Below are 21,671 nucleotides of genomic sequence, written 5' to 3'. Positions count from 1 at the left end.
CCAGTATCTGTGCTTTGATTCTCTGGTGTTTTCTTTCAATCCCTTTCTTAGTCACATTCAGAGCATTCATGGTGGGTCCCATCCACAAGTAGCTTTTCAGTTGTGTTGCCAGCCGCTCATGTCGTGCTATCAGATTCCATAGCCAGTCAGTATGGATTGTACCAAGGCCTGGTAGTCTGTAGTTCTTTATATCTGAGATTATTTCCTGCCTGCCACTACCATGGAATAGGATTTAGTTCTGTTGGTCTTTATGTTCTGGTCTTAGATCTACAAGCCAGTGGGCATTGTTGTTATTTGATGTGTCTTTGTCTGAAATGCTGCTCCTCTTCAGCATTTGGTGAGTCCGTCCCCATGATACGGTGCCATTGAGAGTACACCTTTGGTTTAGTAGCAAACATCCAGTTTATCCTTCTGGCAGGTAACTAAGGGTGTAGGATTTTACTTGACAATCTCCAGTGCCTTGGGTACGGACAGTTGGTTGTACTTCTTGGAAATCCCTTTCATCATCATTCTTTTCTGCTGTTTCAATAACTGGCAGCTGCTGCATGCCACTTTGGGCTTTGTATCCAGACTCTGCTTCCACGGAGGACACTGCTTTTTATGTGAGTTTTTTTTCACAGAACAACTTCTTATATGAGGTAGTGGTGGCTGTGGCTGTGAAGCAGTGGTCGACCTTTTCCCACCTTGCCCACCTTGTGTTTGTGTGCATGGATGAATGAGACTTGTGGCTGTGAAGCACTTTGGGCCTTAATCAAGGTAGAAAGGTGCTATAAAGGACATGCCATTTTTCTCAGAGCCAATAATCTCAAGGATCACTTGCTTTACATTAGCTCTTCGGTCTCAGTCATAGTTAAAGTAGAAATTGTGCAAAGTGTTGAATTCATGTCCTGTAGAGGGCTATCGGAAGGTACTTTGTTTAATCTTTGTGGGAGCTTGTGGTGCACACGTTGGTTAAGATATTTTATCTAAAGTCAGCTTCTGTTAACATTGATATACAGCTTCTTACATGTGACTGCAAAAACACACTCAACATGAGTAGACGTTAAGCCACGTTGTGTTTATATAGATACATGGTGTGTATGTATATTTTATATATATATATATATATATATATATATATCAGTGACGTGCGGTGAGGTTAATGGCTGGTGAGGCACTGACGTCATCAGTCAGATTTACAAACATGTGAACCATACTGAGTAACTTATTCACCATTTGATCGACAGCAGTTAACGTGTTTTGTTTAAAATATCATTTCAACATGTTTTTTCATATACAAACTGCAGCATAGAAAAAAGCACAAACCTTATTATCGTCTTACCTTTACTTGTAAATAAAGTCCATACGCCGCTCCTTCTGAAAAAAATGACTTGCCGCTTGCTATCATTTATTCTATTATTTTTCAGCTTCATTAGTTCAGGGCTCACCGGCGCCCCCTAACATGAGGCACGAGAACTGCTGGCCTCACCCAGCGGCTTTTTTGACGGGGTTTAGCACTCAGCACAAGAAACACGTCCCTCACATACAGTTATTTATAAAAACAAACACTGTACACCGTATACATCTGCTACATTATGTAAACTCAGCTCATATAGTACAAGTGATTGAACCGACGTACAGAGAGACAGCAGTACCGTCTGACTGCATAGGTATTGCGCAATCCAAGGTGAGGCTCAGCGGGCTGGTGCCTCATCGCACGTCACTTCTTAGTATCTGAACGGCAAATGCGGAAATTCAGCGATTTTAAAAAGAAAAAACACCCAAAAATGGTACATTTAAATGGAAAATGACGGCAAAGCACAAATTACTGATTAAATATAATAATTGAATTTATTTTTTCTCTTTTCTTCCCATAATGACAGGTGAGGCACAGCCTCCCCTGCCTCTCCTGACTGCACGTCACTGATATATATATATATATATATATATATATATATATATATATATATATATATATATATATATATATGTAATTGTTATTTAATGTCAAAGCACAGTATTTGTTGAGACATTCTTATTTAGGTGTCAATCATACCCTTTTAGTATGATTTTGATGTGCCATAAACAATTACAATACTGCCCAAATGTAAGGGATAAAAATGGGGAAAACTGTTTTATGATTGTGACAACTAAAACAATTATTTTGAACACAAAAAGTGGGTAATGTCTCTAAAATACCTCTATTTCTGTTTTCATCATAACAATCATGGGTATCGTTTTGGGCATACCCATGCTGTCCTGCCAGTAGATTATGAATTCAAAGATAGTTTTAGCACTTTCCAATGACAGTTTGACTGAACACAGTTAAATCCATTACCACACAGCTGTCAGTTGCTCAGCATGGGCAAAGTGCTTAAAAGATAATGGGGCCTGAGAGCAGAGATACATGTTTTGTGAGTGGAAAGGCAAGAAGTTCCCAGAGTTGTCAGATGTAGGCTCAATGGCAGACATGCATTTGCTGTTGATGTGACTTTATTACAAAAAGAACTACTAACCTACCAAACTTGCACATTAGCACATCCGTCAAGTTAGGGTTTTGTTTTAGCCCAAGAAACTACACTCTCACTCAGAAGCCAACCCTGGAAAAACACAGATTAGCTGATCATGTTTACAGAAATACTTCTGAAAAAGTTTTAAGAAGATAATCAAATACTTTGAAATACGAAATATTTGAATATTTCTTTTCTCCTCCCCTGGTGCACTTTGTTGTATCTGATCACATTTATTTTTATTATTACTATTATGTTCACTGCTTGTGAGCTTAACACAATGTTGGATTTTGTAAATACTTTAAAAAAAGAAAAACTAGGTAATGCTTTAAATTAGTAATTTGTGAAAAGTACCTTTCAATTTGTTTTTGTTGGGAACCATCTCATTGGTGCAATGTTACTTAGAAAACCTTGGCACGAAATAGATTTACCCAATCAAATCTGAGCAATTTGTTACTTTACAATGGTAAACTAAATAAAAAAAATAAATAGATACATTAAAAAGCTGGAGTCAGGAACAGTTTTTCACCTTTGCTTTTTAATATTTATTTATGATTTCAATTTAAGCATGTGTCTATTTGAAGTTATAAGTTATACCTGTTTCTCTTTATCAAAGTCACACTGTTTAATGTTTAGTGTAAGGTGATATTGTTGACATGTAGCTGAACTCTTCTCAGACTATTGATCTGGACCTCCACAACAGTTATATTTTCTCAGGTGGCTCCTTAGAAAAATTCAATACCTACCACTGTTCTGGGGCAGTCAGGTGTGTGCTGACACAATGCCAAAGACAAAACACGCAGTGGTGATCTCGGAGAAGCAATTCTTTCTTCCCTGCAAGGTAATAACAGCATTTCTAACCAATCTGGATCCCATCCTTCTACAGTCGAAAAAAGAATGCATAAGAGGAAAACATTTCAGACAACTATTATTATTTAATCTTTTCAGGAGGGAAAATTCCTATCTTAGGGTTCCGAGAAATAATCAGAAAAACTGTAGAGATGCCAAAACTTGCTTTCTGAACTATTCAAGACCCTGGTAGCACCCAACCATTCATTCATCCATATCATTTTCCTGCTTTATTCTGTTTTAACTCAGCTTTCACCAGGTAAAATTACAGGGTTCCTAGTGAAAAGCAAATTTAAAAAAAGAGCAGAAAAGCAACAAAAAACGGCAAATAAACATTTAGTTAAAATATGAATTGGAATTAGAAAAAAGGAAATAAATTAACAAAGGGTAATTTGAGTTTGTATTTTTACCACAGAACTCAGAAACACAGTCCTCTATTATCTGAACAACTTATTTATTATCTATTGATTACTTAAAAATTAAAAATGACCAAAGTCTGACAGTCCAACACTGAATCTTCTTTTTTTTGTTATTCAAATGTTGGACATCAGGGGTTTTCATTGGCCCAATAACCTCTTCATAGAGTCCGTTCTGTTAAAACGTATGTGTGCATGCTTGAGTCTGCATGAGTGCACAGATGTCATCATAAGTTATTTCTGGTTGAAGATATGTAGACTGTACCACTGATGATGTAAGAATGATCTAACAGAAGCTGGAATCTCAGCAGATGCCATATGTTGTCATGTTCAAGCTGTTTTTTAAAAAAAGTAAATGGCGTGTGCTTTGGCATCAAAGGATGTTTTTATGTGTTTCATTATTTTAATGTAAGAAAAAATGAAGCACGAGCTTGGTTCTCCACTTTGCTTTGTTTACCATGTAAATGTAATTTTTGTTTAGCCCTTACATTTTGAGGGGATGTTTAAAAGGGTTGAGTTGTATGACTGACCTTGAAGTTGTACTTGAATGTGTTGTTTAGTGCCTGCTGTCATCTATATAGAACTGCACAAATATTCAAAAGCATTTTTTCCACTTTGAATATTCTCATGTTTTTGTCTCATCTCTCTCTTTCAGCTGATTCCTGTGGGGGTGTAGTCCAAGGCCTCAACGGTACCATAGAATCTCCTGGTTTTCCCCATGGCTATCCCAACTATGCCAACTGCACATGGCTGATAATAACAGGGGAGAGGAATCGAATCCAGCTAACCTTCATTACCTTGGCATTGGAGGAAGATTTCGATATAGTATCAGTTTATGATGGGCAGCCGTCGCCTGGCAACTTAAAAATGAGGTTTGACATGATTTATTCATCTCCAGTTTGGTCTTGCTTCCTTCTCTGTCTGCATCTTTATTCTCAACCTTCCCCCTTCAAGTCCTCTGACTCAAAGCTGAGGTCCCACTAAACTTCTTCCATTTATAAAGGAAGTTCCATAGAAGCTTTTCCCCAAACAACAATGTCCCTGCTTCTACCACTAGACATGTGTAAGTCAGGCTAAGAGGGTATGTAAAGCATTTCCTGTTAAAATCACCAGCACTGCAGTCCAGGATTGAAAAGTAATGCTTTTTTTAAATAGAATATTACAGTTGGCTACAATATTTTTGATAGGTTTCATGGACAACTACAACCTTTTGACGATATTGTGAGCAATGAGGTGACAATTTGACCATATTTTCCCCATTTACTTTGAACAACATTTATAGATTTGCTACGTAGCTTTTCACATCTTCCTTTGTCCAAAGCTACTTACATGTGTTTACAAATTCAGACAACAATGAGGTCTTGGCCACGGACAACAATGATTGACTAGCCTGGAAGTTGAACCCCTGAACAACCAAATGGCAGACAGGCTGCTCAACTCCAGTGAGCTCCAGCCCCCCCCCCACACACACACACACATGCACACACACACACTACCACCACCACATGCATTCAGTCTTAGCAGATGGTTGGTTGAGCTAGTAAGTACCATTTGTCAGTCTCATTTACATTGATCAAAAGTCTTGTTCCGAACTCAAAATGAAGTTTTACCAAAATCCATTTATTTCATTTTTAATACCCTGGTCAAAACATGCCTTACAGGTGAATACGGGCTGTCTGTGGGTGAAGCATTGACAAACCCGGCATTTTTAAGATCCTAGAACAATAAGTGAGCCCATAGAGGGGAATGGTTCATTTTGTTTTTACAAGTATGCTGCGGATGACAGGTCGTAGCAAACACTTAAACAAAAGGGTAAGTAAGGGTGAAGTAGGTGAGGTGCACTATAGAATTTTTCTCTTTTCAACACCCCCAATCTTGCGCACTGCGCAAAGGGGCCGTGAATGCTGTTCCATTTATAAGTACGCACTATTTGAATGCTCATTGTGTGCCTCTTGCTTGTTGCCTGACTGTTATAAATCAGAATATTAGACAATCTGAGCGTAGTTTGTGTGGGTATCCTACGGGCACTAGCGTATCAAGTGCTCAAACAGGGTCTGTAAACATTTTTTTTCATTGGAGTGGATCTTTAATGTTTAATATGTCTTCCTGTTTATGACAGTAACGGTGTCTCTATAACTGCTAATTTGAAAGACAACCGGTGTGTTGTATTTAGGGTCAGTGAGTGAGATGGGTTTGGAGTGAAGTGAAACAACTTCCAAAGCCCTGGGATCTTCTCTTCATAAAGACGGAAAGAGTTCTTTTAGTATCCAACTATGCTAGTTACTGTGATTTACTCTAATCTTTAACATTTTCCCTGTTGTGGGGTACCATGGAGATATTCTTTTAATTGATTCAACTTTGAAAGACATTTTGTTCTGATTCTTTTTTTATTTCTTTTTTTGGTGGAAGCTGGCCTCAGCTCGAACACTGATGGAGTAACAGGATATGTTTTTTTCAATTTGCAAGTGTGAAACATGTAGTCTTACATCTAACAAAAAGGTGCTTCTGTGACTTCTCTTAATTGCTTTGATCTTTCAAAGAAAAGTTCAGCAGAGTACAACAGTAGATTACATAAAAATCATTACTGCTGTGGTTGGTTTATACTCCAGAAAATAAGCAAAATGAAAAAATATGGCAGAAAAGCTAACAAGATAGAAAATATACCAGCTGTAATCAATTTTATATCAAATATATATACTGTATATTTAATATTGAACCAAAAGTACAGAAATAATCAAGTTATTGATGAATTGCAGCATCTTTGCTTAGTAAGTGGTGGAAACGTAATATTGTTGAAGAAAAAATAACATCTACAAAGCTGGCAAAATGTGGGATGCTTATTCATACTGCTCTGTTCCTGTGTGGGAGGGATGAGCTGGGAGTGAATCAAGTTGTCTTAAAGGTTGATGGTACAGTAAGGGTTTTCTTTGAAAATACATATTTCAGATGTGTTGCTTTTTAAGTGGATAGGATGACAATGCAATCCACAGAGCAGTGGGTTTGTGCGGAGGCTTGCTGGAAATGTTAATCTGATTTGTAAAACAGGTCATATTCAGGTCCTTTTTCCTGAAAGAGTGATAAATCGGAAAAGAAAATGACCACAGCACACACTGAACCTAACTGATTATGCATTTCTTAAATTACATACCATGTTTTACTTCACAGAGAACATGCATTGACTGACACACATTTTGTTTAGGATCAGTGAGTTGATTTCCACTTCCATTTTTAAGTGCCTGCAGAAGACACCATCCACAGTCTGGAAAAACGTATTATGTACCCACCAATCTATTGCTGATTTAAGATACAGCACCATGAAAAACTGTTTTGGCAAGTGAACTGATGAGAGGTGTCTTCTGCAACCTTTTGCCAGGCTAGTGGCTCGATCCTTTATCGTAATTGGTCCAGGAGTTATTTGGCCCTCACATTATTGGAAAGCAACTGGACTGTGCCAAGAGTGTTTCAAATGCGGCATCCCCTGAAAGTCCTCAATGTAAAAGATCAGTGGAGGAGTAGCACATTACATAGTTTCAGAAGGCTCTAGTCTTAAGTGCAGTAAGCTACTGCTGAACCCATTCCCACTTTTATTTAGATCGAGTGAGAGGTGTGTGGGATCACTCTCTTCACAGCACAGCCCTTCTGTTGATGTTTAGCACATTTTTGAAGACACTGCTGGGAACTGGCAACATTGTGCTGAGTAGAACTGAGTGATCAGTCTTCTTTTGTGCCCTTTGGGTCTCTTTGGTGTGAGTCATAGTAGGTGAAGCATTAGCTTGTCTTTGAAAGTTTTTTTAAGTTCAAACTGTGAATAACTTTTTCTCTTTAAGCTTTTATGATTTCAACTTAGTTTGTTTGCAACATTTTACAGTCCCCACAGAAGAGCTGATTTAAAATGATGACCCTTGATCCTGAATCTGAAAAAGGGGTTTTGTAAATCCTAAATGTATTTTGACTTTAATGTCACTGAGGCAGTAAACCTAACATTTTATATTTTGTTAGTATCTATCTAACACTTGAAACTACTGAGGTCTATGATGCCAGAATGACCTGGCCGATGCACTCCACAAACTAAACTGTCTTTCTCTGTACGAAAGCTGTAAAAGAAGGATTTGCACTCCATTCCAAGTTGCAGATAAATTGAAATTTTATTACAGCACAGATCCAGAATACATTTCCATCCATTCTTCACAGCGACACCTATCCTTTGATAGCTCATTAAACCTGCATTCATGCAGCCAACTTTAGAATACACCCACAGAATGTAAACATCCAATCAGACATCCACAGTAAGCATTCTGTAATTTTTCATATACCTTCAAATCATATAGTTTGTTTTAAAGACAAAAGAGAATATTCTTTTACTTTTAAAAGAGCTTTAAGTTCATTTGGTTTGTGTATTTTATAGTCTATTCTTATCACCAATTAAATTTGTTTATCCATATGATTTTATATTTTAATCACCTAATGTGAATAAAATGTGCAATATTTGTGATTATTTTATTTGCATATTTCAACTTTTTTAATGCAGTGATTTTTTTAACCTAAAAAAACAGTTTATATGACAAAAAAAAAATCACAATTATGCAGTTTTTACCAGAATTTAATTGAAAAAGTAAAAAAAAAAGCACAACATAATACAATCTATCTTTAAAGCAAAGTTTAATGCCTGTCAAGTTATTATGCCCCACTTGAAAGGGGGAAAGCATCCACAGAGTTTTATGTGCAGGACTTCACACACCATCCAGACACACTTTTCCTTTTGTTCTGTTTTATTCAATTTCCTGAGAGGTTTCAACAGTAATGGCGAGGTACTGGTTGTATGTGCATGAATGTATGGTGAAAAACCTAAACAAGACATAATATTTTATCAATTTACGACAATAAATACAACAATAAATATTTAACATGAATCAACAGTTAAATTCATGACTCCATAATTAATTCAATTTGCACAAGTAATTTGTTAAAAAGTTAACTTCATTACTTCATTACGTGAATTCATTGAAATACAGCAATAGATACATTTCATAAATAACAGTGCTTGTATAAATGACATTCAATGGACTAAACAAACATTTAATGACGTGGCCGCTGACGCGGAAACGCGCAGCCGGTGCCTAACGCACAGCGGATCACACCAACTATGCCCCGCACTACGACCGAATCTTACCGGCAGCCTCCGTGGTTTTGATGCCTTTAACCAGGTTTTTTTTTGGACTAGTTTTTTGAGATGGATCGCGAGTTTTCTGATCGCTCTCGAGCCCTGCCTGATCTGGCGCTACGCATGCACTTCATCCAAAACGGCTCCGGTGCGCACAGCTGGGTCCTTAATTAACACCACGCCCACTACAGACTTAAACTTTCCTTTTCCTCTCTTTAATTTTTTAACTACTTAAAATTAATTTTCTCTCAAATTTAACAGAATGTACTTTAATGCATTTTTACTTTAGACTTTTATTTGATTTTTCTCTCTTCTTTTTTTTCTTTTTGTGTTTTTATTTACTTTTAAAATAAAATCACTTGAAGCATCAGCTTCCTCAACTTTGACCTAACAATGCCAGTAAGAACATGTTCAGAATTTTGAGACCAAATGAAAAAGGATAGGCAGGGAAATAAATAAACTGTTATTTCTAATCTAATTGAGTAGCAAAAGAGTTTTTACTTTATTATCCCTATCAAAGTAGGGTGTGTTTTTGTGAACAACCTTGCATCTTTTTAAGACAAGTTAGATTCCGTGCTTGGTTTGCTTCAGCAGTTTCAACTGTTCCGAATCCAAGTGTTCATGTGCAGCAATTTCACCTGCAGAGTCTCTAAATGAAGTTTTATGTTTGTCTTCTATATTCTTGCACATTCAAGCAAAACATTGTGTATTGTGTTTATCTTTTCACAGTATAACTGAATATTTATCGTACTTTAAATGGCAAGTTTCTCAGCTTAAGCTGCAGCAGGGACATTTAATTTGATTAGTAACAGTCTTTTGCAATTGAGAATCATGACTTCAATGTGCTGTTTAGAAAAGGTTTGTTTGCAGATCTTGTGCGCCTTATCCCAGCTTATCACTAACATAAATCAGAGGACATTTTTGCAGACCTACATAGAACTAAATCACAAAAGAATTCAACAAAATATAGTCCTTGTCTTTTTCTTGTTAAATATGCATCTGATTTTTATTATTTTTGCCTAAGATGCTCCATTTTTACCAGACAGATATGCAAGTATTCAATGTGTAGAAAAAAATAATTGCAAAAGTGCAAAAATAATTACATATTAAAATCCCCCCCCAAAAATTAAAAACCTAGAAAGAGGTTGAATTTTTATAGCTTTTTTCTTTCAACCTTCATCAGGATCTTTGGGTGGTCCGAAGTTGGTAGTGCTGATATGAACATTTTGGGTTCCTATGTGGACAGTGACTCAACTCTAAATGGGCTTGAGCTTGCTTTCTCATACAAAAGATGCTAGATATTCAGTATTTTTGCCTTTTAGCCACCTCACTGGCTGATTTCAAGCATAGGTTTTAGATTTTTGCATCATCGTAGAAGCTAAACCAGTAACGGTGGCCTTTTTTGTAAATCGTCCCAACTGTGTATTCATAGTAGATAATTTTCTCCATCCCACCTATTACCATGAATTAAAACAATGCAAGAATTATAATTACTAAAGTTGTATTTTATAGTAATTAATTAATTTTTGCTTTGTGACAGTAATGTGCAGTAGAAGTAATCAATAATTAATAAAAAAATAGAAAGACCTAACAAAGTTGTTCAAAAGCTTTAGCAAAAAATATATATATATCTCCATCAGTGCCATGCAGGCCACTTCACTTACAAGAGAAAAATAATTAGAAGGACAATAAAAACAAACATTTTTTGTGTGCTTTTGTGTTATTTAAACCTTGAGAAATCAAAAGAGTTTGTGTTCGTCAAATGCATGTTTGTTGTCAGAACTGCATCCTGTGTACTTACTTTTTGCACAACAGTTTTATATTGTAAACTATTTGAGTTTAAAAAGATTTTCAAAATATGAAACATAAGCCCATAAGGTAACAATTTATTCAATCTTTTTATTTCATGTGGATAATTATTTATCGGCTTACAGAGCTCATATAAACATGATTCTCCTTTTCATTCCACTATATAGTGTCTTTTGCATTGCATGGATGGGGTATGGGCTTGGCAGAAAGCAGCTGGATGCCTCAAAAGATTCTGCTAAAAAAAAAAAAGAGCAGAGTGTCTGCAGCCCCCCCTGTTCACTGATCTCACTCAACTGTCTACCACATCCACTTCGGGTAGTCTTCTCTTTACAGCTAATATTCACTTTGTAAAGTTTGTCGTGCATGTATAAAATCGTCACGTTTGCTCTGAACATACAAGTCTGACATGCATGCATACCATATTTGCAGCATAATAAAAGCAAAACTACCTCAAGGGACTGATTTAACATCAACAAGCATGAGCCATTTTGCTCAGAAAAGCTTCTGCTTTGATTCTGGCTGCAACTCTGCTGCAATTGCCCAACATTCACAGGGTCTCATCATTTCCTTAGCCTTGGAGATTAGGATTATAATCAAGCCCATACTCTTTCAGCCTCTTCATGGTTTTTAGTAAGCCCTCTCTGCATATGGATGATTGGCTTTGTAACAGTTACTTATGGATATATCTAATGTAGTACTATTTAAGTGCTGTAGAACGTTGTATTTTGTTTTAAACTGCAGCGACAGAGAGCATCAGTGACCCGCCTTTATTTTAAAATATCCTCACGTATCGTCTCCGAAGTGCTTTTCAATTATTTCTGTATGAATGATATATTATTGGTGTTTTATGTTTTGTTTATTTTTTTGTTGCTAAAGTGGAATTTCTTTAGAATCATTATTTCAAAACATGTTTTCCGTTTTGAGAATTTCCTGTTTTTGCACAGTTTTGAAAAGCAACACTCCGGCAACAGTTTTAAAGTAGTTTCTGTTTTGTTTTTTATTTTTATTTTTTTGTATATACCTTGCCCAAGGCATTTCACACAGATGAATCTTTTAGTGTTGCCTTCATATTTTTCTCTCCAGCCTCCCATTTCATTCACATGAGATTCCGATTTTTCATGCCCCTTACATCCCTCGTCTTTATGCTTCTTCCAGTTAGACTATCCTCCTTGTGGACCCAGCCTGTGCAAAACAATACACTTAGATTTGACTTGGTGAATACACAAAGAATTTCTGCTCAGTTCTATATTCTCCAAAAACTCCTCTTTTTTTGGTTCTTCTGCAGTGCTCAATGTCTTGGACTCATGTATTGTTCTTGCCTATGATTTTGAATGCATCAATAAAAACAGGATTATACCAAGTAAAACATAGCCTTTGATTTGTAAATGCTGATGTTTTGATACTTCAGTGTCCTCCACACAAGTAGACCTGTGGGTGGATTCTAAAATCTAGCTGTTTGAAAGAGTGACTATTTCAAATTTTACATTTTGTCAACACATTAACAAAAACGTTGATGTTTAAATTTCTGATTGCTTGTAACATGCCATTCAAAGTATCAAATTTGACCTTTTTTATTTGATGTAATCATTTTTTATTGTAACGAAATATTTAACAATATTTTTTAATGAAAACAAATTAAAATGTAAGTTATCACCTTGGTGTGCAATGATATTATTGTAATTAAAACAGAAAGTTAAGTTGGTGCTCTTGATGTTTCAAGACCGAAAAGATTAACAGACAAAGCCTTACAATGAAAAGAGAGAGATAAACAGGAACAAATAGTTTAATCTTTCAATTCCCGTTTTGTTTTGTCATGCAACTCCATGGTCACTGAGAGCATCCACATTACAATGAGTAATCCCATAGACAAAAGAAAGAGATACACTGTGTAGGCATGTTTCGAGGCCTTTACTAAAACTGTTGCTAACTGCTGCAAATTAAGAGTTGTTTCTTCTGGGGAATTGCCATAGGTTAATAAAACACTTAAAAGTAAAAAAATAAATAAAAATAAGTGAAGGAGAACCTAAAGAGCTGCAAAGATAAATAGAGAAGAGGGAGTAATTAAGTAGGAGATGGAGGTCAAAGGAAAAGAGCTGTCAGATGGGATGACGTTTAGATGGCTTAAAAGCCATGATAACAATAATTCAAGCACACCCTGAAATGAAATCAGTCTTTTTCCATGGCGCTTTGATCAAAAACTTTAAAAAGAAGCAAAAAAGTTAAAACTGTTTGGCTATTCTCTGCAGAATCTTGAAGCTGCACAAAACCTGTAATTTAAAGCCAAGATGGAAGATATTTATAAAGTAAACATGTTATTCTAATAAACTAAACAGAGATCGCTCTGTAGCAGAAAGTCTGCCACAGAGCTCCCCTTTCCTTTTTAGTACTAACAACCACGACTGAATATTTTAGTGCCGCTGGACTCTTTTCAAACATTCTCAAGATGGGCATTTCAATGTGGAGAACACAGAAAAAAGAAAAAGATTTAATACATTAGGCAAATTTAGATGCATTTATTCTATAGATGGCACATATTTCTTTTTCATAAATCAGACTGGGAAAATAAGAAATATGTATATCTATATATACATTACAGTGGTGGAAAAAATTGTTGGTACTGCTCAGTTAAAGAAAGAAAGTCCACAATGCTCAGTGAAATGACTTGAAACGTTCAAAAGTAACAATAAATTAAAATTTATTGAAAATCAAATAATCAAAATAAGCCATTACTTTACTTTATTTAAAAAAACAAACTAATGAAATAGGGCTGGACCAAAATAATGGTACCTTCATAAAAGACTGAGAACTAATTGCCCAGGGGGTCATGATGAACTCAGGTATGTCCTTTAATTGACATCACAGCTGTTTTCAATCCCATAATCAGTCAGTCTGCCTATTTAAAGGGAGACAAATAGTCACATAGCTGTTTGGTGAAAAGGTGTGTGCCAAACTGAACATGGACAACAGAAAGAGAAGGAGAGAATTGTCCCAAGACATTAGAAACAAAATTATAGACAAAGATCGTAAAGGTAAAGGCTATAAAACCATCTCTAAGCAGCTTGGAGTTCCTGTGACGACAGTGGCACATATTATTTAGAAGTTTAAGACCCACGAGACAGTAGCCAACCTCCCTGGACGTGGCCGGAAGAGGAAAATTGATGACAAATCGAGGAGACGGATAGTTGGAACTGTATCCAAAGAGCCCAGAACAACCTCCAAAGACATTAGAGGTGAACTCCTAGATCAAGGTACATCAGTGACAGATCGCACCATTTGTCGTTGTTTGAGCCAGAGTGGACTTCATGGGAGACGACCAAGGAGGACACCACTGTTGAAAGGAAATCATAAAAAAGCCAGACTGGAATTTACAAAAATGCATGTTGGCAAGCCACAAAGCTTCTAGGAAAATTTCCTTTGGACAGATGAGACAAAGCTGGAGCTTTTTGGTAAGGCACATCAGCTCTATGTTTGTAGACTCAAAAAATGAAACGAAAAACGAAAAAAACACTGTCTCTACTTTGAAACACGGAGGAGGCTCCGTTCTGTTTTGGGGCTGCTTTGCTAAACTGGCACAGGGTGTCTTGAAGTTGTGCAAGGTAAAATGAAATCTCAAGATTATCAAGGCATTCTGGATAGAAATGTGCTGCCTAGTGTCAGAAAGCTTGGTCTCAGTCGCAGGTCATGGGTCTTCCAACAGGACAACGATCCAAAACACACAGCCAAAAAAAAACAAGAAATGCTAAGAGAAAAGCGTTGGACGATTCTGAAGTGGCCTTCTATGAGCCCAGATCTGAATCCGTCGTTTTTAAGGACCCCCTTGAAAACGAGATGACACATCTCAAGGGGCTTATCCTACAAACAAATAAATTGGAATCCCATTAAAGAGCTGAAACATACCATTTGGAGAAGACACCCGTCAAACCTGAGACAACTGGAGCAGTTTGCTCATCAGGAGTGGGCCAAAAATACCTGTGGACAGGTGCAGAAGGCTCATTGACAAATACAGAAACCGTTTAATTGCAGTGATTGCCTCAAAAGATTGTGCAACAAAATATTAAGTTATGGGTACCATCATTTTTGTCCAGCCCTATTTTATTTTTAGTTTTTTAAATAATTCTGCTAATCAACAACTCAAAAGTAATGGCTGATTTTGATGATTTAACTTTCAATTAATTTTAATCTATTGTTACTTTTGAACGTTTCAAGTCATATCAGTCAGCATTGTGGACTTTCTTTCTTTAACTGATCGGTACCAACAATTTTGTCCACCACTGTAATGTATTTGTAAAAGCTCTTTTCACCCTACGGGGGTAGTTTCTCACCCAAGCTTGGAGCTTGAGGGTCCTGTGCAGTATCTTAGCTGTTCGTAGCACTGCACTATTTTTGACTGAGATGTATCAGTTTTTTCCTGGGATCTGTTGTAGAGACTCATCCAGTTTAGTGGTTACTGCCTTGAGTGCTCTTATCACCATGGACACCACTGTCACCTTCACCTTCCAAGCCTTCTCCGGTTCTTCCATGAGTCCCTAGTAGTCCTCTAGTTTCTAATGTTCCTTTTTCCTGATGTTGTCATCGTTTGGCGCTGGCACATCCACCACATTGGATTTCCTCTGTTCTTTGTCCACCACTTCAACATCTGGTTGGTTCACCATTACCATCTTTACAGTCTTAAAGTCCAGAATTCCTGCTCCCTCATTCTCTACCACTTTTGGAGTTGTTTTGACTTTGGGATTTCCAGTCCACACTATTCCAGCCACTTGGTTCAGGCGGCACTCCATTTCCCTGCCAGCATGTTACACCCTGCAGTTTTCTATTGGATTGTCTGTGGTGCCTCTGAGGAGTCTACACTTTCGGCCTTGTCTGCTGCGGTTAATTTGAGTCTCTGGTGCTTGTTCCTGTTCCTGTGCTGCTAGAATGAGTGCTTCTGTGCTGCCTAATGGTAGAACTTTTTGATATCGGCCACCCTAGTTATGGTCTGGTGGTCCGTCCCATGAAGGGGCTTGTCCTCCCATGGTGCTATCTCTTCCAGCACCACCTCCTCTTCTCTCCGTTGACTGAGGTTTTTACCTAACACATGACCGGTTTGGGTCTTATGCTTCATGTTTTCATAGATCTTAGACGTTTCATCCCGGATAGTTGCTCCCACTCAATAGTCCTCAGCCTCTTTACTTGTGGCTAGCAGCACACTGTTTCAGAGTGCCAGATTTGTATTTATTTGTTATTATGTGCTTCAAATCACTTCAGTATTAATTTTAATACTCATATAAGTCATATAATTTACACTGTGGTCCAGGAGAATACTCATTTCTGATTGACTGTTAGGTGTGGATTGAAAAGTGATAATCAACAGTGATAATGCAATCCTAGAAAAGAAGTTCCGGTCGCATAACCTAAATGTTATATCACTGCGCTATTTGGGTAGTGGGAGAAATCGATTTGGCGATATTTGTACCGATTTAAAATGCTGTCAGGACAATATTTATTTAATTATTTATGAGCGTCCCTCAGTGTGTGATTCTTGTTTTCCACTGAAATCCCTGACTGCTAGTTGGCAGCACAGCACACTGAGCCTCTTTGACCTGCTCTACACCGCACATAACAACTACAAAATCTTAGCGAGAACCAGCTTGTTTTGTTTGTTATGAGACATGCACTACATAGTTTTTTACTTGGGATGGGTACCGAACTGAAACTCCTTGCCATGTTGCTGCCAGTATCATGTAAAAATGCGGATTGCGGCGCTTTGTAGCGGGTTCAGATAAGAACGAGTGAAGCAGGGCAGCTTCGCAGCTAATGCACAGAGCATCAGCCAAAATGGTATCAGCAAAGTGGGCCAAAGTTCTGCGGACCTCACAGCAATAGATTCTAGTTTAGTGACCTAATGAATCAGAGTGATGTGTACAACACACTTTAAAAAAGGCCAACGGCGTGGCGATGAAATACGAGTTTACTTCAGCGTGTGAGAAAACGGAGCTGCAACACTGCAGTGCAGACTGTCATGTAAATAAAGAATCTTAGCCACATTAAAGCGCTCTCCTTCACCCTGGCATGTTGCCTCATCACACTTTTTTTTTAGGCATTGTTGATGATAAAGCATTTAAAAGTACTAGAAAAGCTGGTAAAGGCACATTAATTCTATTTTTTTTCTTATACTGAAAAAATATTTTGTTGTGGAAATTGGACAATGTTGACTGATCCTTTAAGAACAAATACATTTTAAATTAGCAAAATGAAAGCACTGTGAATTTGCTTGAGTAAAAGCAACTTCTATAAGAGACAGTTGCAGTGCTTAACATTGTGATAATTAAATAAGAATAATTTTACCATTTTATTAAAATGACAGGCATCTTAATAATAAGGAAGAGTTTTTTTTAAGTCATACATGATGTGTTCCGGTACAATATAAGGATATGTATCATATCGTGGGACGCATATCGGGATACGTATCGTATTGCCAGACTTGCCGATAAACACCCCTTCTGTGCTGACTAATTTAAAACAAACTTTTGCTTCATCATCTGATCATGACGATCAGCATAAATATCACTTTCCTTTGCTGCTGCAGTTGAGGTCAGTGCCAGCTAAGCGGTGCATTGTCATAGTAATATGACAACACGTAGCACCATGTAACAAATAGTCTGCTTTTTTTGAAAAAAAAAGTTCTAAACTGAACAAACAATAACAATAAAGTATTAAAAACTGATTAAATATGTATTGCTTTTGTAAGTGACCATGGTATGAGGGGGTTAATGGCCTTTTAAGAGTGCATTATCAGAATTTAGCGCACTTCACGGAAGCAACCATCCTCCAGTTCAGGCTAACATGGCGTACATTAATTTCTGACAGTGCACACTTTGTGGGCCATTGACACTGAAGTATACAACAGAAATAGTTGGTTCAATGTAGGCCACGCCTTTTAGGAAAAACTAAAAAAACAGCAGACTCAGAAAATGTATTTGAAGGAAAAGACTCTTTTGGTCACATGTCTACATGTAGATTCAAGTTAAAGTCATTTATTGTTCATTTATGTTGCCATACACTGGTGTAAGTTTGATATATATCTTAGAAATAGAACCAACTATCTTCTTGTTGAAATTGTTCATGGCAAAAAAAGACATAATAGAAAATGACACATTTGATGTTATCTGTTATATCTGACAGTTCCATCAAATGCAGTGATTTGTGTGACCTTTAAATACAATTACCATGCTAGTGTTACTTTTTTTTATCATCCATGAAAACAACCTGACAATACTGTAACAATTAAAATGTTAAACTAAGAAAATGTTTGGTCTTTGTTGTCTGCAAAAAAGGTCAAGACCAAAGATCAAAGTGGTACATTTAGTGATTAAACTTTTAGCCTTAACTTTTTCAGCTATTACTAAATAATCAAGGAGTGGAAGTAGCTGTCAATAATAAGTTGGTTTAGATGGTACAAAAAACCATAAAAACAAACAAACAAACAGGCAGAACATACAAAGAAAATCACAGTAAACTATTTACAGGAAGTCAGGAAATCTGCTGTTTCTGTGGACAAGTTGCTGAATGTGTTTCAAATTGTGTATATTTGGTTGTAGAATTTCTAAAACAACTTATCTATTCTTCCATTGAGATCAACTTCTTTCAGGCCAACATTGTAAATAAGAAATTGTTCTTAATGTTTTGCCTGGTGAAATAAAGGTTTCTCTTCCTCTCCCATCTTTCTTCATCCTCTATCTCTTCTAATTTATTTTCCTTCTTTTCTTAGCACAATTTCATGTGTCTGAACAGCTTTCCACATATTAGTTTGCCGTTTCACGCACATCCTCACCCATAGCCCTGAACAAGGTTTTCTGGGTGTTGATGGCTCTTCACTCACGACTTTAAACCTCTTCATCGGTGCAACGTCAGACGTAAACTTAATAAACTAGATAGGATTACAGTCTTTGCATATCAAGCTAAACTTTACAGCCTGTTGCTCCACCAAGTCTCACACCTGGAAGATCACGAGCGGATCAGCAGGTAACTGACCTGGAACCAGACACTACCTGTGTGAGCCCAACGATCCAACTGCTTCTTTTCATTAAACTTGTCAGAATCAGATTCTCATTCATTTTAGTTTACATATTCTGACACATTTTGTGGCACAACTCCAAACCTGTTAAACCCTTTCGCTCCAGTTGGCCAGTGCAGCTCAGTGAAGAGACACTCTACTTCAAAATGAACTTCTTTCAGTAAGTGGTTGTGATTTAAACCTGTGGCTCTTCAAAAGTTAACTGTCTATGTTACAGTGCTCATTAAATATGCCATATACAGGGATTAACTGAAGTTTCTCCCGATGAATAATGCAGTGACATGCTGGCAGCTCACCTGCACCTCTTTTCTCATTATTTTCCCTCCTTTTTTTGCTGGGAAATTTGGGCTGATTTGGTAATCTCATGCAAGGATAAAATAGTTTTTTTTTTTCACAAACTACTTTTATGATGTAGTTTCTTTGAACAAACTTTGAAGTCAAATTGAAGTATTTCTCTTTATTTTACAGATCTGGATATGTTCTTATGTGCTCTAGTTGTTATATCATTTCTAACATTTTGACTCTTGATGTAATCCCTAATTACATTTTCAGGAGCTAAGCAACCAAGGCTAACAGAGCCTCCGCCTTCCCCATATTTAGAATTATTCCTTTTTACAAACTAATGCTTTCTTTTGGACAATTTGATTAAATGTCCCTTTGTAAATTTGTTTATATTTATTGGCTTATGGTTCTATGTTCAGCAGAAATGATTGAGTGCCATTTACTATAAAAAATATACATATAAAAACTAAAGTCAAGTGACCTACAGGCAATAAAAACAAACCAGTTTGAAACTTGAAACCTAAAATTTTGGCAGAAAATGATAAAATACTTCCCAAAAATGGAAAACTAGACCAAAAAAAAAAAACTTTTGCTTATTCGAACACGTCTAGATAAGTAAACTGAGGACTCTCAGTTACTTAAAAAATGTGAAAGCTTCAGCAGAATGCTATATGCTCGATCTGTCTGTCTCTAGTTTGTTTGACTGTTTGTTGTAAAATTGCAAATTAAACTCTGAAATGAAAGTAAAATGTATATTTTTTTTCTCTTCGTTTTTTTGTTGTTGTCCATAGAGTAACAATCATGAAGACAGGCCGCCATCAGCTAGTGCATTGTGGAACTTGTTGAATGAAGTAGTGCAGGGTACTAGAAGGACATTACAAATTATAAAACCAACTTGAATTTAATCCTAGAGATTTACCACCCTGTCTTTTTTCCAGTTATTAATATACTGCTTTTTGCTGATTATAGCTTGCTTGGTTGTCTCCTTATTCGTATATTCTGATTGACTGAACCCACCTGAACCACGTAATCAGCAGCAGCTGAAGCAATTTTAACATGTTTGCAAATGCTGGTTCAAAATCAGAAATGCAAAATGACTGGAAAACATGAAATGAAAACCTAACTGTTTAGGAGATTTTACAATCCTGCTAGAAGGGAAAAATTTAAACCCAACATTTGTTTTATAATGTGTTTAAAAGGGTCATCTTGTATAAAAAAAAATACTCACTAAAACCTGTTCAATCTCTACTCTGACTACCCCTAGCAACCAAAAATACCAGATTTCTTTTAGAAAATAGGATATTTCCAGATGACCAAGCAATGGAACTAATCCAAAGTACCACAAGGTAAAGGGAGGGGGTTAAGGATGTAAAGAAAAAGTGGTGAAGGGAGAAGTTGATGACTGCAGGAGAAAATGAAACACAGGACCAAAGGAGGTCTCAACATCCCCTCCCCTCCCATACACTCACACACACACAGAGGTAGAATGCTAAAGCTACTAGAACTAAGTCTCTGTGCGGTTGGTAGTTCTGTCCGCCTGTCTGTGTCTTATTGTATCCTTGATAATTCTTTAAGCTGCTTTGACTTGTCACCAACACATCAGAAAGTTTAGTGCAGCTTTCCCCTGTGATAAGAGTTAAAGTGGCATTTAAACTCAGACAAAAAAAATACATTTACAATGTATGCCTTTATTTAGTTTGTTTCAAATAAAAGATTACATGAAATTATTTATCTAAAAGTGGCACTTTTTTAGGTGTGACAGCAGACTTTAAACTTTGGAGTAAAAAATAATGATCATAATACAGTTCAACAGCAAGATATTATTTTGGTAGTCATAAAACTGCTCATAATAATTAAAATATTCAATACCAGCCAAAGTGTGAGAAAATAATTAATATGAGGTTGTTCTTTTTCCCTTGAAAACGAAACTATAATTCATGATTGAATGCCAGTTTTTGTCATTTTTTTATGGATAGGACCGTCTACTTTTGTTACTGTTATAATTTAAATTTGTCCCTTTCTATGTACATCTATATCTATCTACGCCACACCTCTGTGGCGGATGGATTATCTCAAAATAGGAGTCGTGCAAACAGATTTATAAAAATGTCAACGATATTCAACAGAAATAGGAATTTAAGTGCTCATGAAAGTATTTTAGATTTTTGAGTTCAGATCATTGAAGATAATAATAACAACAATGTGTCAGATTTTTAGCTCCTTACCACTCTTTTGGACCTCATGGATCAAAAGCTTTTAATGGTTCCCAGGACTCGGCTTGTGACTCTGGGAGACAGAGCCTTTTCAGTTGCAGGTCCTAAACTCTGGAATGTTCTCCCCTTCTCTGTGAGGTCAGCCAGAACCGTCAGTGATTTTAAGACATTTTTGAAAGTTCATCTTTTTAGCCAGGCTTTAACTGTTAAACTGGGTCAGCTTGTTAATTTTATTCGTTTACTGTTTTATTGGTTAATTGCTTTTATTGATTCTTTATTGTAGCATATTGTCTCTGATTTTATGTGATTTTATGTTAAGCACTTTGGTTGCTTCTGCTTAAAAAGTGCTGTACAAATAATAAATTGATTGAATAAATTGATTGATGTCCCTATTTTGCA

At 36.6% G+C, this 21,671-nt stretch overlaps 1 protein-coding gene across 1 annotated transcript in view; it reads left to right on the top strand.

Moving 5' to 3' along the window:
• Positions 1 to 21,671, top strand: part of csmd1 (CUB and Sushi multiple domains 1) — a 416,037-nt gene that overhangs the window by 108,601 nt on the left and 285,765 nt on the right. Inside the window, exon 2 of the mRNA XM_023953530.1 lies at positions 4,410 to 4,626. Coding sequence (XP_023809298.1) covers positions 4,410 to 4,626 — 217 coding nt within the window. The remainder of the gene's footprint in view (positions 1 to 4,409; positions 4,627 to 21,671) is intronic.

Source organism: Oryzias latipes, chromosome 3 (genome assembly GCF_002234675.1).
Source record: "Oryzias latipes chromosome 3, ASM223467v1".
Taxonomy (NCBI): Eukaryota; Metazoa; Chordata; class Actinopteri; order Beloniformes; family Adrianichthyidae; genus Oryzias; species Oryzias latipes.
The sequence above is the reverse complement of the archived record's forward strand: the minus strand, read 5'-3'. Positions and strand labels throughout refer to the sequence as shown.